We start from the raw sequence: 17,458 nt of genomic DNA, 5'->3' as shown, positions 1-17,458 counted from the left end.
GGAAAATAGATTTTGGCAATCCCGTTTGAAAGGCCAGCTCTTATTTAGCCAGGAAGACATATTTTTGGAATTAAAATGATAAGGGTAGAGTGACTAGGAGATGGGATGTCAGAAGGGGACACCTGCTGTATGCTTACCTACAGCCCTTTGAAGAGGAAGTACCAGGGATGGGGGCTGGAGCCGCACTAGGCTCCCCAGTCCCTCCTGGGGAAGGAGCGGGGCGCCCGCGAGGCCTTAGTCTTCTTGCCTCTTGGGAGAGCACGAGGCGACGGTGCATCCCAGGTTGGCCTCGCTGCCAACAGAGCCCTGTCCCCAGCAGGACAGTGGCTGCCGGGTGCTCTGCACTCGCCCGCCGCGCTATGAGCCGACTGCGCAGGCCTGAGTGCTGCACTGCATAGGCAGTCCGGTTGCCATGGCAACGCTCCAAGTCAGGTCCTGGGAGGCCGTACTCAGCTGACCTCATTCAGGACTAGGTTTGGTGGTGCTCCCCCATCCCCATCTAATGGTCTCCCAGAAGGGGTTCCATGGGTGGATGTTCTGTGAATGAGGAATCCAGGGCGAGACAATCGGTGTCAGGACACCCCCAGATGGGCCATGCCCTCGGAGCCAGCTTTAGATTCCGTCTCCCTCCGCGGCGTGACTCAGGGTACCCGAAAGCCCAGCAGCGGTCGTAAAGGATTAGGCACGGACGGGCCTGCGCTTGTGCACGCCCACGTTATTCTGCGCAGGCGTCCTCCGACTCCGCCCAGCCCCCTCATCCTGCGCCTGCGCAGAGAGGCGGGGCGCTGTCGCCTGAGCGCGCACCTGGGGCGGGGCGGGGCCGGGCGGGCGCGTGCCCGCCTGGAGTGACGCGAGAGAGTAGGCGAGTCGGGAGGGCCGAAGGGTAGAGCGGCGCAGTCCTCTGGGTTGGTGCACATCGTCGGCCTTTCTGGGCGCCGGGGCTCGCGACTCACTGGCTCGCTGGGTTCCTCGAGCGGATCCGGGGCAAGAGGGAAGAGAACTCCGGGTCAAGGGCCTCTGCTGCCCGGACTCGGCCGCCAGCCCGCGCTCGGCGGGGCAGCCTGCCAGGGTAAGCGGGCTGGGTTGTTCAGGGTAGGAGCGTGGGGCGGAAGTGCCTCTGTGGTGACCCATCCTACACACGGGAACACTGAGGCGCAGAGGCCACGGCGCTCCAGGTACCCGGAGTCCAGCTTGCAGGCCTTCAGGAGTGGTGGGGCAGGCTGGAGGCCGCCCTGCTGGGATCTCGGGGCGCTGCAGCTTTGCCTGGTAGGGTCACCCTGGGAGAGCCAGCAAGCTGCTTGGGGCGCCGGCTGAGTACAGGGATGTGGCCTGGAACGCTCCTGAGGGGACCTGTTGCCATTTCTTCTAACGGGCCGCTGCTTCCTCCTGCGTTCGTCTTGCACGGCAAAGTTCTTTGTTTAGTGTTCGAAACAGGGAAGTGAAGCTTATTGTTTCCCTGACGTTCTGGCGAAAGCAGAACCGGACGAGCAGGAGACACTGAGCTCAACGGTCTGCACTGCCGGCAGGGAGAGCATGTTTCTGGCTTTCGCAGTACTTGCTCTTCTTAGCTCACCTGGATTGTACAGGGACCTCTGCTCCGAAGTTTGAATAATTAAAAGCGGTCTAAACAGATTGCTCTGCAGCCTGCACAGGGCAGAGGGAGGGAGAGGTGTGTGTGTGTGTGTCTGTCTTTATGTGAACACTTTAACCCCTTTTGCAGTTTCAGATGTAGTTGGTGTGGGGATCAAGTTTTATTGAGGCTAACATTATGTAAAGGGGTTGGGACTGGAGAAATCGCTCAGCTGTTAAAAGCGCATTCTGCTCATGCAGAGGATGGGGTTCGGTGCCCAGCACCCACATGAAGTGGGTCACGACCACCTATAACTGTAGCTTCAGGGGATCCTGTGCTCTCTTCTGGGCCCTGCCAGCACTGCACTCATATGCACATAACACCCCTTCAACATACCCGGAAGTAAAAGAAAGAAAAACAAAATATTAAAGAAGAATGCAAGCTGGGCTGGAGAGAGGACTCTGCGGTTAACAGCACTTGCTACTCCTCTAGAGGATCTGAGTTCGATTCCCAGGACCCACATGACCGCTCACGGCTGTCTGTAACTCCAGGTAGGGGATCCATTACACCAGGCATGCATAGGGTGTATATATCAGTGTATGCAGGCAAAATAAATACACATAAAATAAATCCCTTTAAAAAAATCTTTTTTTTAATAAAAAAATAGAACGCAGACTCAACCTCCGAGCCCCCCCCCCAAGGAATTTTGAAGGATAATTTTTTTTTTAGAGATTAATTTTATTTAAGTGTGTCTCTTGGATGTCACGTGTGTTGGTGTCAAAAGCAGGCAGAAGAGGTGTCAACATTCTCTGGAGCTAGAGAGTTACGAGTCGACCCACATAAGCACTACAAACCAAACTCTGGTCTTCTGAAAGAGCCCCAAGTGCTAAACCATCACTCCAGCCCCATTGTTTTCTATGCTATTATATTGTTATTATTATGTCTTCCCCTTTAAGCATATTATTATAATATTGATATTATATTATTATATGTTGCAAATAATAATAATTGTGTGTATACATGTGCCAAGTCGTGATAACTTGAGGGTTAAGTTCTTTCATTGAGTGAGTCTGGGGCTCAAACTTAAGTTATTAGGCTTATTAGGAAATGCCTTTACCACCAAGCTTCTCTGTTTTGTTTTGTTTTCTTTTAAAAATGGGTCTCAGCCAGTTGTGGTGGTGCTAGCCTTTAATCCTAGCACTTGGAGGCAGGTGCAGGTGGATCTCTGAGTTCAAGGTCAGTCTGTTCTACAGAGTGAGTTGTAGCACAGCCAGGGCTACAAAGAGAAACCTATCCCAAAGAAACTAAATACATTGAAATAAAAGCAGGGTCTTCCTCTGTATCCCTGGCTGGCCTCAAATTAGTGGTGATCCTCCTTCCTCAGCCTCCTGAGTGCGGGATTGCCATCTTATTTCTGAGTGTATCCAGATTAGTATGTCAGTTTTTCTTTGAGTTGTGAAATCCATTATTGCTCTTTTGATAGTAACTTCAGTAATGAGGTTACTGTAAGGCTGTTATACTAATAACTGTACTTGAAAGCATAGACTCGTTCTGCTCCAAGATGTGAGGGAGAGCCTGAGCTCCTGGCTGGAAATTGGAGACCTTGTCCAGGAAGTTCACTTGCCCAGTTAAACGTGCATTGTGTGATCCCCTTGTGTGCCTAGAAACCCTGTGGCTCTTTCTGTGAATGACAGGCCCCAAAGCCAAGGCTGGTCTGTAACTTCCAGTGCCTTAGCACAGGTTGGCTTCTGGAGGCATGGGTCAGCACTCTTCTCTTGGTTCTTCATCAGAGGAAAAGCACTGCCTTTCTGGGCTGGAGTCTGCTGTTCATTTTCTCACAGATTTGCCAGGGAAAGGTTTGCTGCAGGAATGTCTTGCGAGTCTTTGTCAGGTGATGTAGCAGTAGCTCTGGAAGTGGGTGACATCCTGAAACAAATTTCCTTTGAAACAACTTTAGGCAGTTTGTTTCTTTATGCCTTTTTACTTTAATGGAAACATATTTTTTTTTCTTTGAGACAAGGTTTCTCTAGTTTTGGTGCCTATCCTGGAACTAGCTCTTGTAGACCAAGCTGGCCTCGAACTCACAGAGGTCCACCTGCCTCTGCCTCCCGAGTGTTGAGATTAAAGGTGTGCACTACCACCGCCCAGCATGGAAACATCTTTTAAAAGTTCAGGAGTGGGGGCTGGAGAGATGGCTCAGCGGTTAAGAGCATTGCGTGTTCTTCCAAAGGACCCGAGTTCAATTCCCAGCAACCACATGGTGGCTCACAACCATCTATCTGTAATGAGGTCTGCTGTCCTCTTCTAGCAGGCATATATGCAAACAGAATATTGTATCCATAATAAATAAATAAATATTTAAAAAAAAAAGTTCAGGAGTGACACCCACTTACCTTCTGTAGTTTATGGCAGTGACGGGGGAGCAAGGTCGTGGCACCTGTTTCACAGTAACGGGGCATGGACAGTGACTGCAGCAGCCAGAGGTGGCTCATGCCTATAACACTTGGGCCAACCTGGGGAACTCCTCTCAGTTGTCAGGAAGTTGCATTTACTGCAGTTCATTGTGAATGTGCATCTTTCTTGTCCTCCGCTCACTTGCAAGCCTTCATTGACAGAATGACAAAGCAGGAGAAATGGATGGGCCTTTAAAAAGTAGCTGCCACATGTATGTTGGGAGCCACCACACAGTCACGTAAGTTTTTAGTTTCAAGGAAGCATCTGTGAAGTGTAGACTGCCTTGAATGAAAGGTTTTATAAGGAAAAGTAGACAGTATTAGGGACAATCCTCAACTGGGTGTTGGCGCACGCCTTTGATCCCAGCCCTTGGGAGGCAGAAGCAGGTGGATCTCTGAGTTCAAGGCCAGCCTGAGATCCAGGAGAGCCAGGACTACACAGGGAAACCCTGTTGTCTCAAAAAAAAAAAAAAAAAAAAAACCCAACCCAAACAATACAAAACAGAACAGTGATCCTCGCTCTCTTGTGGAGTTTCTACTGAACCTGTCAGTTCTGACGTAGAAAACAAAGATTTCCCTTGTTCTGGTCTTTAGAAACCCCTCTATTTCCTTTACTGTTACTGAATTGTTTTGCCCTTGTGCACTGGAGCCCACCTTAACATACTGTGTTGAGGATCCATACAGTGGGTTTGCATTAAAAGAAAGCTTTTATGGGCAAGAGAGTTAGGTCAGTGGTTAAGGGCACTTCTTATTGTTGTGAAAGACCCGGGTTCAATTCCCAGCAACCACATAGAGGCTCATCACCTCCTTAGACACTAAGCACACATATGGTGCACAGATGCAGACAAATAAAATAATAAAAATAAATCTTAGAGAATATTTAAAAGAAGCTCTTATGTCATTGTGTACACCCCCACCCCAGCGTTTCCCTGTATTGCTACACTGGCCTCTAACTTGTGTTTAACTTCCCAAGTTAATGCCAGGGCACCTTGTCATGGGATGTGTGTGTTTTGGCGTCCTGATCAAGCCTGAGGTTGTTTTGTGAAACATGAGCTCTGTGTTGATTTGCTGTAGTGACAGTATTATTCAGAGCTCATACTTGCCACCTTCAGTTCTTCTTCTTTTTTTTTTTTTAATTTTACTTTATGTGAATGAATTTTGCCTGCAGAATGTGTGTTTACCATGTGTCTCTTTGGTGCCTGTGGAGGCCAGAAGAGGGCATCAGACTCCCTGGAACTGGAATTATAGATGGATGTAGACTACCAGTCGGGTCCTAGAAACTGAACCTGGATCCTCGGCAGTAACTAGTGCTCAACTGCTGAGCCATTTCTCCAGTCCCACCTCTCTGTTCTTATGGTGGAGTTTGTGCTTAGCCTCACAGGGCTGTGGAGAGGGCTAGGCAGCCAAGAGCATTTGCTGGTCTCCTAGAAGATCCAAGTTTGGTTCCCAGCACCCATATATGGTGCCTCACAACCATCTCTAAGTACAGTTCTGAGGGATTTGATGCCCTTTCTGGCCTTTGTGTGCTGTACATACAGTAGGTAGGTCAGACTGGTCTTAAATTCCCCATCCTCTGCCTTGGCCTCCTGGGCGTTAGGATCATATGTCTGTGTCACTGTATCTGTCTAAAATACAGTTTTGATGTTTGTTTTATTGGCAACTTAGATCATATGTAAACTTACATGATTTCAAAATCTTTAAGTCTAGATTGGACCCAGTGTGGACGATCAAATCCAGCAGGAGGAGGTGTGTTCGCTTGCCTAGTTAATGCACAGTGGCTCCTGAGGCGCCTTCAGGATGCCTGCGGCACTAGTGGAAAACAGCCAGGTCATCTGTGAGGTGTGGGCCAGCAATCTAGAGGAAGAGATGCGGAAGATCCGAGAGATTGTTCTCAGCTACAGTTACATCGCCATGGTGAGTAGGTCTTACCACCAAAGGTTAGACTGATGGAAATACACATTTCTTCTGTCAATCAAGGTAGCCAGTGTCTCTGAGGAGGGCATAACCTCTGATAAAAGTTTTTGTAACGTTCCTGTTTGAAAGTCTTTTTATATTTTTATTTTTGTTTATTTTAGGGATCTGGATAGGTAGCTCTGACTAGCCCCGCGCTCCCTAGGTAGCCCAGGCAGGCCTTGAAATGAACCTGTCTGATCTTCCTGCTTCTGCCTTGGCTGAGGTTATAGGTCTGCGCCATTGTGCCCATTGTATGTGTGGTGCTGGACAAGCGCTGTAGCATCTGACCTGCCCCGGCCCCATAGGTGTATCTCTTCACACATGTGATTTGGTCGTGTGGTATTTATTAATTGAATTTGGAGACATGGTTTCATGTAACACAGGCTTCTCTTGAACTTGCTGTATATCAGGAGGATGACTTGACTTTCTGATCCTCCTGCCTCTGTCTCACAAGTGCTGGGATTACCGGCGTGTGCTAACAGGCCTGGCTTCTGTTTTCAAAATATTTAGATATTTTTTTGCTTGGCACTCAAAAGTCAGGATATAGCAAATTCCAGATCTGGCATTTCTGGGTAAAGTGGGAAGAGGTATACTCCGTTGCTTACTTTCCTGCCTGACCTGAGCAAGCAGGGGCTCTGTTCCACTCCAGGCTTGCTGCTTGCCACTATGTGGCTACAAACCCTGCTTTCACTACTCTGAGAAGCATTAGCCTTACAAGCTCTCCCAACAGACTAAGATCCTGTAATCCCGACACTTGGGATGGGGGTTCAGGGCACTTGTGGGGAGATCAGGGGTTCACAACCAGCAAGTTTAGGTCAGTCTGGGCTTTATAAGGGAAAAGTTTTATATACACAGCAATGAGACAGTCACTCAAGAGAAAGAACTGCTGCATTTGTCCTTGATGAGAGCTCTGAATAGCAGGCCAGCAGCCATGCTGCTCTCTCAAGTCACACACAAAGAAACTAATGTGAAGGAGCAAAGGTCTTGTGAGCCATCATATCCAATGTGGCTGTATTTGTATTTAACTCATATTAGATGCTCTTAGCTGGAGAGATGGCTCAGTGGTTAAGAGCACTGACTGCTCTTCCAGAGGACCCAGGTTCAATTCTTAGCAACCATATGGCAGCTCACAACTGTAACTCCAATTCCAGGGGACACAACACCTAGGGCAAAACAGCAATGCAGATAGATAGATAGATAGATAGATAGATAGATAGATAGATAGATAGAGAAACTCCTTTGGAGGGATGGCTCAACAGTTGAGAGCACTTGTTGCTCTTCCAGAGGACTCATTTAATTCCTCATACCTATGTGACAGCTCACAACTGTCTGAAACTCCAAGTCCAGGGAATCCAGCATCCTCACAGACATATATGCAGGCAAAACACCAATGCACATGAAATAAAAATTATTTATTTTAAAAAAAGGTCCTACCTGACTTCCCATTTCCCTTCAGTTACCAAGTCACCTGTCCCAGGTCCTGTTGTATTCCAGACCTTGGGGGCTTATCTTGGGGCTTTTAGAAAATGAAAAGCAATTTTGAAGCCACTTTGGTGAGACTTACTGGTGAGAGGCTTTTGTTCCTAGGACACAGAGTTTCCAGGTGTTGTGGTACGACCGATTGGTGAATTTCGAAGCTCCATAGATTACCAGTATCAGCTTTTGCGGTGCAATGTTGACCTTCTAAAAATCATTCAACTGGGCCTTACATTCACAAATGAGAAAGGGGAGTACCCTTCTGGAATCAACACATGGCAGTTCAACTTCAAGTTCAACCTAACGTAAGTGTCTGAGAGACCCCTCGGTGTTATTCTTAGATGGCTGCATTTGAGTGGACTGAATCGATTGCCATAGGTTTTACTTATCAAAGCTTTATTTTCCTTTTTTTGGGGGAGGGGGTCTTTATTACGTATCTCTGGCTGTCCTGGAACTTGCTATGTAGACCAGGCTGAACTTGAACTCATAGAAATCCACCAGTCTCTCTCTCCAGAATGCTGGGATTAAAGGTGTGTGTTACCACACATTAATTATATTTTTATTTCATTCAATATACATAGGTGTTAGAATAGTTAAGAAGAGGCATTTTCCTTTTTTTTTTTTTTTTAAAGACAGGATCTCTAGGGCCGGGCAGTGGTGGCGCACGCCTTTAATCCCAGCACTTGGGAGGCAGAGGCAGGTGGATCTTTGTGAGTTCGAGGCCAGCCTGGTCTACAAGAGCTAGTTCCAGGACAGGCTCCAAAGCTACAGAGAAACCCTGTCTTGAAAAACCAAAAAAAAAAAAAAAAGACAGGATCTCTATATAGCCTTGGATCTGTAGACTAGGCTGGCCTCAAACCTGCAGAAATCTGTCTGCCTCTGTCCCGAGGGTGCTGGAACTAAACCACAATGTCTGGGAAGCTTGGTTTTCTTTAAAGAACTTGTGCAACTTAGCCTAAAAAAAATTCCAGGCTGTTGTGTAGCTCAGTGGAATAGTACTCAAATAGTATATTTGAGGCCCAGGGGTTTATTCCCCAGTACCACAGAAGAGAGACAACCCAGTTAGAAACTGGCAAAAGATAGGCTGTCGTGGTGCACACCTTTAATCCCAACGCTCAGTAGGCAGAGGCAGAGGCAGGCAGAGGCAGAGGCAGGCAGATCTCTGTGGGTTCAAGGCCAGCCTAGTCTATATAATCAGTCCCAGGACAGCCAGGGCTACATAGATGGAATTTGTCTCAAATTCCTTACCTTAAAACAAAAAAGCTGACAAAAGTTCTGAATAGATTATAGCTGGTCTTTCTTGTCAGACTGTCTTTGGACTGCCAGCTCCAAATAATGACACAGAGACTTATTACGAAAGCTTGGCCTTAGCTTAGGCTTGTCCTACTAGCTCTTTTAAATTCACCAGTTTCTGTTAATCTGCGTTCTGCCACGTGGCTCTTTACCTCTCCTCCTTTCTGTACATCCAACTCCCTTTGTGTCTTGCTGGCTAATTCCTTGTGCACCTGAGTTCCTCTCTCTCCTTGGAAATCCCTCCCATCTTCTCCTGCCTAGCTTTTGCCTGTCCAGCTCTTTATTAAACCAATCAGAATAAAACATAGTGTGACCAAATACTCTGCAACAGTAGATTTTTTAAGATTTTTAAATTCTATTTTATGCATATCGATATTTTGCTTGCATGTATGTCTATGCATCATGTATATGCCTGGTGTCCACAGAAGTCAGAAGAGGGCATCAGATCCCCTGGAACTGGTGTTATAGATGGTTGTGAGCCACTACGTGGGTGTTGGGAACGGTTTCTCTGCAAAAGTTCTTATGTACTGAACCTCCTCTCCAGCCCACCTTATTTATTTATTTTTAGAATAAACTTGTTTTAGTTCTGTTTCATTTGTTTTGTATAATTCTATTTTAAATGATACAAAGGAATAAAAATTTGAATAATTAAAAATTTAAAAAAGGGGGCTGGATAGATGGTTTAGCGCTTAAGAGTACCAGCTACTTTGCCAGAGGTTGAGTTCAGTTCCCAGCCCCCGCATGACAACTGTCTGTAATGGGGGTCTGAATGCCCTCTTCTGGTATGCGAACATACATGCAGTTAAAATACCCATATACAGCTAGGCCATGGTGGTGTACGCCTTTAATCCCAGCAGAGGCAGAGGCAGGTGGATCTCTGTGAGTTCGAGGCCAGCCTGATCACAAGACCTAGTTCCAGGACAGCCAGGACTACTATACAGAGAAACCCTATCTCGAAAAACCAAAAAAAAAATAAAAAATAAAAACAAAGCAAAATAAAAACCCACCCATATATGTAAAATAAATAAATCTTTTAAAGAGATTGAAAACAAAGACAAAAAATGAGCTGGAAGGGTGGCTCAATGGTTAAGGCATTGGCTGTCTTCCAGAAGACCTGGACTTGATACCTAGCACTCACATGGTGGCTTACAACTCTTTGATTCATTCATTTAAAAACAACAACAACAAAACAATCCAAAGTGAGAGGATGTAGATCCTCTGTAGGAAATGTGTATATTGGTTTGTGGAGTTCTTCGGGGATGCTGGTGATATTTGCCCTGCTTCTGTGTCATACCCACCAACTCACACTGATGCCTTGTTTTTTTCAGAGAGGATATGTACTCCCAGGATTCCATAGACCTCCTTGCAAACTCAGGGCTGCAGTTCCAGAAGCACGAGGAGGAAGGGATCGACACACTGCACTTCGCAGAGCTGCTCATGACGTCAGGAGTGGTTCTCTGTGACAACGTCAAGTGGCTTTCATTTCACAGGTCAGTCCCTGGGCACAATGGCCTGTCTCTTCTTTCACTGTTTCTGCCTGCTGACTTTGGCTGGATTGGAGAGGAACTGAATTCTTGTGGATTGGAGTTGTACTAGCACTTTGGCAGCAGCAGTGCGAAGCTGGAGGTGGTGCTGGTGCGCATGTGTCCAGTGTGTAGGGAACATTGGGGCCATATAGACGTTTTGCTTTATATATCCTTCCGTGATGTATTCCAGGTGGATAGGTGGATGGAGTCTGCTGTGTGCTTGGCTGTTTTCAGCCTGGTGTGGATTGTCCTTCTTAACGTCTTCAAATGGCAGATATTCTTTCAATACTCTTGGAGATTTTTTCTTTTTCTTTTTTTTTTTCCCCTCTCAAGACAGGGTTTCTCTGTAGCTTTGTAGCCTGTCCTGAACTCACTCTGTAGATCAGGCTGGCCTGGTACTCACAGAGGTCTGTATGCCACCACCGCCCTGGTGGCTGGCTGGCTGGCTGGCTTGCTTACTTATTTATTTATTTATCTATCTATTTATTCATTCATTCATTCATTCATTTATCTATTTATTATGTATGCGGTGTTCTCAGTATTCTGTCTGCATGTATGCCTGCAGGCCAGAAGAGGCACCAGATCTTATTATAGATGGTTGTGAGCCACCATGCAGTTGCTGGGACTTGAACTCAGGACCTTTAGGAAGAGCAAGCAGTGCTCTTGACCACTGAGCCATCTCTCCAGCCCTGGCTTTTTGTTTTTAAAGGGGTGTGTATGTGTGTGTGTGTGTTTTGACCCTTTGGAGCTTACTTTACAGGAATTTGTGAGCTATCTGATATGGGTGCTAGGATTTGAACTCTGATCCTCCTGATTACTTTTAGCTGATCCTTCTCTATGGCCCCTAAAGCCTTACTTTTGAGTTTTGATGAATTAAATTCACACAAACTCTCAGGCTGTTATTTGCTTCCCATAGTAGCTTGCCCTAGGAACTTACTGAATGGGAAGTTGAGATTAATCAAGTCCCCAGCCTCAGGTGGTTTCAGGCTGGTTTGGAGCTGCTCTCTGACCCTTGCTTCCTTCTTCCCTCAGTGGTTATGACTTTGGCTACATGGTAAAGTTGCTTACAGATTCTCGATTGCCAGAAGAAGAACATGAGTTTTTCCACATCCTGAATCTATTCTTCCCATCTATTTATGATGTGAAATACCTGATGAAGAGCTGCAAAAATCTTAAGGTAATAAACAACATTCTCCTTAATATTTATAATAAAACAAGCAAACCCTAAACTCAAGACATGTTTTGCTTTACTGATATATTCAGCTTTTTTTGAGACCTGCCGTACTTCTCTAAAGAGGGTGCTGATTGGGCTGAGTGGCACAGGGCTTCCTGTAGCTGCCTTTGTTGGAACTTGGCACCAAAAGAGCCCTATTTCTTTTCTTTTCTTTTCTCTTCTTTTTCTTTTCTCTTCTTCTTCTTCTTCTTCTTCTTCTTCTTCTTCTTCTTCTTCTTCTTCTTCTTCTTCTTCTTCTTCTTCTTCTTCTTCAATATTTTTATGATTTATTTAACTTATGTGCATTGGTATGAGGGTGTCAGATCCCCTGGAACTGGATTTACAGACAGTTGTGAGCTGTCATGTGGGTGCTGGGAATTGGTCCTCTCTGGGCTGGAGAGACCCGCCGAGCTGTCTGTCTCTCCAGCCCAGAGCCCTGTTTCTTGCATCTTGAGTCTGGCTGCTTTCCTCTTAGGTCTGAGAACCTCAAAGTAGTTGGTGACAGGAAGCCATGTACAGTATGTTATGACAGTTGTCCTACACTGTCCCACATTCTTTGAGGGGTTTTAACATTCATTCATTCATTCATTCATTCATTCATTTATTTATTTATTTATTATGTATACAGGGTTCTGCCTGTATGTCTGCCTGCAGACCAGAAGAGGATGCCAGATCCCATAACTGATGGTTGTGAGCCACCATATGGTTGCTGGGAACTGAATTCAGGACCTCTTGAAGTGCAACCAGTGCTCCTAACTGCTGAGCCATCTCTCTAGCCCATAAGTTCAAAAAGGCCAGACAGTGGTGGTGCACCCCTTTAAGCCCAACATTCGGAAGGCAGAGGCAGGCTGATCTCTGTGAGTTCGAGGCCAGCCTGGTCTACAGAGTGAGTTCTAAGACAGCCAGGGCTACACAGAGAAACCCTGTCTTCAAAAAAACAAACAGTTGAAGAGGTTGGGCCTGTGAGATGGCTCAGTGGGTGAAGGTGTCTCTGCCAACCTGGTGGACCTGAGTTTGATGTCTGTAGCCTGTGTGGTAGGAGAGAACTTACTTGGGAAAATCTCATCTCTTCATGCACATTCATGTGTTTTGTTTGGGAAGAAGAGAGTGAAGATCTAAAAACAGCTACTGAGGCCTGTTCTACCGCTGGACTCTCAAGTAGACTCACCTGAGTCCAGGAGAAGAGTGTTGGTGTGTGATGTCTCTGCTTTCTGTGCTCTAGGGAGGTCTTCAGGAGGTGGCTGACCAGCTGGATCTGCAGAGGATTGGAAGGCAGCACCAAGCAGGCTCAGACTCCCTGCTGACAGGGATGGCTTTCTTCAGGATGAAAGAGGTAATGCTCCAGTGGGAGCCCCCGGGTACGAGGCCTGAGTTTCCAGGCAGCTTCTCCTTTATCTTCTGCTTTTTACACAAGGAATGTTATTTGTTAGTCTACCCACTGGACCAAGGATTATTTCTCTAATGAAGAGTAACTTTCTCTTGGAGTTTATTTATCTACTCTTTAACTTTTAAAATGTTTGAAGAAAAAGAACATGCTTTGAAAAATTATAATGAAAGCTAGGCAGTTGTGATGCATGCCTTTGATCTCAGCCAGTGCTTAGGAGGCCGATGCAGGTGGATCTCGAGTTCAAGGACAGCCTGATCTACAGAGTGAGTTCCAGGACAGCCAGGGATACACAGTGAAACCCTGTCTCAAGGAAAAAAATTACAACTTTGTTGACATTTTTCTTTTATTGTTTTTGGTTATCCTGTCTCATTGTGTAGCCCTGGCTGGATTTAAATTCTTATACAGAGATCTAACTGTTTTGCCTCTTGAGTGCTGGAATTAAAGGTTTTTGCAGGTCTTTGAACCCATGGCTATCCCCTTGCCTCAGTCTCCTAAAGACTGGGATTACAGCTGTGAGCTGCCATACCTGGTTAGTCAGTGTCTCTCTCTCTCTCTCTCTCTCTCTCTCTCTCTCTCTCTCTCTCTCTCTCTTTTGGTTTTTCGAGACAGGATTTCTCTCTGTGACTTCGAAGCCTGTCCTGGAACTAGGTCTTGTAGACCAGGCTGGTCTCGAACTCACAGAGATCCACCTGCCTCTGCCTCCCGAGTGCTGGGATTAAAGGTGTTGTCACCACCACTCGGCATTATATTTCTTTTTTGCTGCTTTTAACCCTATTAATGAGTTGAGGTGTTTATTTAACTACTTTACTGTGGCTTTGACAAAATCCCTGAGCCATCAGCTTCAAAAGACTAGTTTACTTTGGTTTACAACTTGAGAGATTTTAGCCACTGGTTGGCTGACTCTGCTTTGGTGAGCTAGAGCATCAGAGTGCTAGGGCCTGGCAGGAAGTCTGTTCCTCTTCTGGTGACTTGGGAACAGAGAAGAGTCTGAGTATGGGAGGTGGTCCTGACGACTTCACTTACCCCCACTCAGTTTCACCTTAAGGTTTTGCCATTTCCTAGTAACCCTACAAATCGGTGCTAAGCCTTCAACACAAGGACTTCTAGGAACATATTACATCTAAATAGTAACAAGTGTGTTAGGTTGGTGGTTGCCAGCTGGCACACTTGGTGATGCCTAGGAGATGTCTGTTATACTTAGCAGAGGTGGTGCTCCTGGCCAGGCTGCGCTCAACATTCTGTGATTGGTCCTGACAGTTTCTGCTCAGCGATACTAAGGTTGAGCTGCGTATTGAATGCTCACTGCCCATGATCTCCTAAAAGTCACTTTCTGCCTCAGCTCTCGGGTGCTAGGCTTACATGTGCGCCTCTTCCATCTGGCTTTCATGACTTTTATAAATAAGGAACCATGAATGGAATGGAGTTGAAATGACTTGGCAAGCCTCAGTTCTTAATCACTGCCTTGTCTGGCAGCCGCTCAGGGTTCCCAGCAGAGACAAATCATAGGAATGCCAAGTCTGTTTCAGAAGCAGAGCCCCAGTGTAGAGAGACGAGCAGGAAGAGCCTATGCAGATGTTTGGTGTCATTGCTGAGTTAGTGTCCAGTCTGCTGAGTGTCAGGGCATAAGAAGCTGGGAGGTGGCATGACTCCTGGCCCCAATCTCAGCTGGTTCTGTCCTATTCTGCAGCTATTCTTTGAGGACAGTATTGATGATGCCAAGTACTGTGGGCGCCTCTATGGCCTGGGCACGGGAGTGGCTCAGAAGCAGAATGAGGATGTGGACTCTGCCCAGGAGAAGATGAGCATCCTGGCCATGATCAACACCATGCAGCAGTGATCGCACGTGCACCGTGCTGCCTGTGCCAACCGCCCCAGCAGTGATCGCACGTGCACCATGCTGCCTGTGCCATCCGCCCCAGCCACTGACCTGCATCTGCTCTGAGCAGAGACTCTGGGTTTCTGTTTAAAGATGCCTTTATTTTAGATCCAGAAGGGGGTTTGCTCTGAATTTGTAAACAAGTCTTCCTTGTCCTCATGCCCACGCCCCTCTGCTGCCTCTTGCCACCAGCATCCATGGCTCCATGGACGCCTTTTTAAACCTCCAGGATGTCTGAAACAAACCAGTAAAATGTATATGACTCTTAAGTGTTGTCATTCTTTTTCTTTTGGCTTTGCTGCTCTGATGAAGATTCTCAGATGAGCTGAGGCTGCCAGGGAACATGGTGTATGTTCCTGAGAAGTAGGGCTGCACCAGCAGGATGTCCTGACAGTGAATGACTGCTCTGCTGCAATCTGCAGAGTTCAGAGTCTCCTTTTTGTGGTGGTAAGGTGGCACCTGAGCCTCCCCAGTCACCTTTCCAGATGAACTGCCCTAGGAGGTCATGCTCCAAGTCTGTTTTGTTCCCAGCAGGGTGATCTCAATCAGCTGTGTCCTCTTAGCTTCCATTTATTTATTTATAAATGGAAATAGCAAGTCTGAGCTGTCAAGAGGTGGTAAAGCTGAGCTCTGGAACGCTGTCTTTGTAAAGTCACAGGAATCACTTGTGAGCAGGGCAGCAAGGGAATTCACCCCAGACCTTGTGGAACCATCCCCACAGCTGTGCTCAGAAGCCAATGATTTTTTTTTAAGGTTACATTTAGGAGCACACTGTTTTTTTAAATGGCTATAGAAAGTACAATTTTGAGAAAGCAGAAACTTCTTTGGGAGGCAGAGATAGACGGCAGCAGCTCATCGAAACTGGAGTGGGCTTCCATTTTAAAAGCTTATGGGAAACTGAATTTGAAATGATTACAAAATGTCAAGTATTAAAGCTGGTATTTAAGATGCTTGTAAATATTATTTATGTTTTTAATTTTGTAAAATAAAGATTGCTTTTTAACCATTGGCATGAGGTGTGGAACTGGTATCTGTGACAGGAATGGTATACCTCAGAACCAACCAGCTTTGGAAGGAAGGTCTCATTGAGGGAGCACACCTTCACACTCCACTGGTTGTTGGGCCTTACTAGGACAGAGTAGTTTTAATTGTATTCTCCCTGGCCACTCGTATATAGTGGGTTAGGCTCAAGGGGATTATGCAGGACATCTTGAACTTAAGTTTTTTTTCCAGCCTTTTCTGTTGGCACAAAAAGGTAAGACAGTCAGGTATTGGGGTCCTTCTAGTCAGGGTCTTGTGTTACATAGGCTGGCCCTGATCTCCGAGTTGTCCGCCTGAATAGTGAGGCGTATTGGTTTGCACCACTGTACCCAACAGATCTAGAACTTCGGCTGGTAGGTTTGCACTAAGATACCAGTGAGGTCTGTGGTGAAGGCAGCAGAGTGGCTCTCAGTAATGGTGCCCTGGTGTGTTCCTGGGTCTTAGACAGTGCGGGAACATTCCACTTTTCTCAGACAGACTCAAACTGCTGAGAAGTGGGACTAAGTACTACATAGAAAGGTGCTGGAGGACGGGCACACGGTCTGTGAGAACTGTCATGTGAGCTCACAGGGCTGAACAAAGTGGGGGGTGTCCTCTGGAGGTGGTGCTAGCAGAGATGAAGAGAACTGCTCTTGGTCACCAGAGTTCAGCCCTTTGTTCTGTTCACAAGGCTGAGCAACCTTAGCCTTTTGTCAGCCAATGCAGGCATTTAAAGAGCCCTGTGTTTGCAAATTACTAGTTTCTCAGCTTATTCAGCCAATGAACTTTCACTAAATATCTACTATCTCCTTAAGTGTTGGAATGAGCAATTGAGGACAGTCCTCACTGCAGGTAGCCTACCTGTAGCCAGACAATAAATGACTTACACACATCTAGCCTGAACTGTATAAGGGCACTGAGATTAAGGGATAGGGAGTGGCAGCAGCTGGACAAGACTTGTTGCAGGGCGAGGTGCTGAGAAGAGGCAGGAGGTGAAGGTGCAGAAAGAAGGGAACACAGTCATTGCTGGAGGAGCAGCCGCAGAGCATGAGGGAACCAGTAGGAGGTGGAAGAGGGCTCAGTGGTGGTGCACTCCTTTAATCCTAGCACTTGGGAGGCAGAGGCAGGCGGATCTCAAGAGTATGAGGCCAGTCTGGTCCACAAAGTTTGATGACAACACAGAGAACCGTGTGTCAAAAAATCCAAAAGCCAAACCCCTCTCTCACCAAAAAAGACAGGTGGGAGAAGGTAACTGAATGGGTCTAGCCCCCCCCCCCTAGATTGCTCAGTAATATATGCTTTCTGCTAGAACTGAGTGAACACCTTTCCATCTCTGAATTTGTGATTCTCATAAGTAGGGATACAGAACTAATAATATCCAAATGTTAGCAGGTTGATAACATACATTATTGAAATGAGCAGTTGGCTCATTCAATTTTCTGTCATTATCATTTTTCTATTGGGTGAATGCGTATGTTTATGTACTGTGGGTGTATCTGGTGATGTGGAGGTCAGAAGAGGGTGTTGGATCCCCTGGAATTGCATTATTACTATTTCTGAGACAAGGTCTTGCTTCAGAGCCCAGGCAATTCCTCCTGCTTCTGGTTTTTCCCAGCAGTGACAGAGGTTACTGCAGTGTGCAGGGTTGCTCCCAACAAGCGCTGGTTTCAGCAAATCACAAAGGTGAGTTT

The 17,458-nt window shown here is 46.4% G+C and overlaps 1 protein-coding gene across 7 annotated transcripts; it reads left to right on the top strand.

The window, feature by feature from the left end:
- Positions 1 to 847: 847 nt before the first annotated feature.
- Positions 848 to 15,757, top strand: Cnot8 (CCR4-NOT transcription complex subunit 8). 7 transcript variants are annotated; one of them, XM_075992537.1, is made up of 8 exons: positions 848 to 1,069; positions 1,929 to 2,121; positions 5,731 to 5,937; positions 7,564 to 7,757; positions 10,074 to 10,235; positions 11,304 to 11,448; positions 12,707 to 12,817; positions 14,559 to 15,757. In XM_075992537.1, exons 3-8 carry the CDS (start codon positions 5,821 to 5,823, stop codon positions 14,706 to 14,708), a joined length of 879 nt encoding a protein of 292 aa, XP_075848652.1. In that variant the 5' UTR covers positions 848 to 1,069; positions 1,929 to 2,121; positions 5,731 to 5,820; the 3' UTR covers positions 14,709 to 15,757. The 7 variants fall into 7 exon arrangements, with proteins under 7 accessions (XP_075848652.1, XP_075848650.1, XP_075848654.1 ...); XM_075992535.1 differs by having other exon boundaries at positions 1,891 to 2,121; XM_075992539.1 differs by having other exon boundaries at positions 1,891 to 2,121; positions 5,726 to 5,937.
- Positions 15,758 to 17,458: the final 1,701 nt, after the last annotated feature.

This window comes from Microtus pennsylvanicus, chromosome 11, assembly GCF_037038515.1.
Source record: "Microtus pennsylvanicus isolate mMicPen1 chromosome 11, mMicPen1.hap1, whole genome shotgun sequence".
In the NCBI taxonomy this organism is placed as follows: Eukaryota; Metazoa; Chordata; class Mammalia; order Rodentia; family Cricetidae; genus Microtus; species Microtus pennsylvanicus.
Note: the sequence above shows the minus strand (reverse complement) of the source record. Positions and strands in the feature narration are given on the sequence as shown.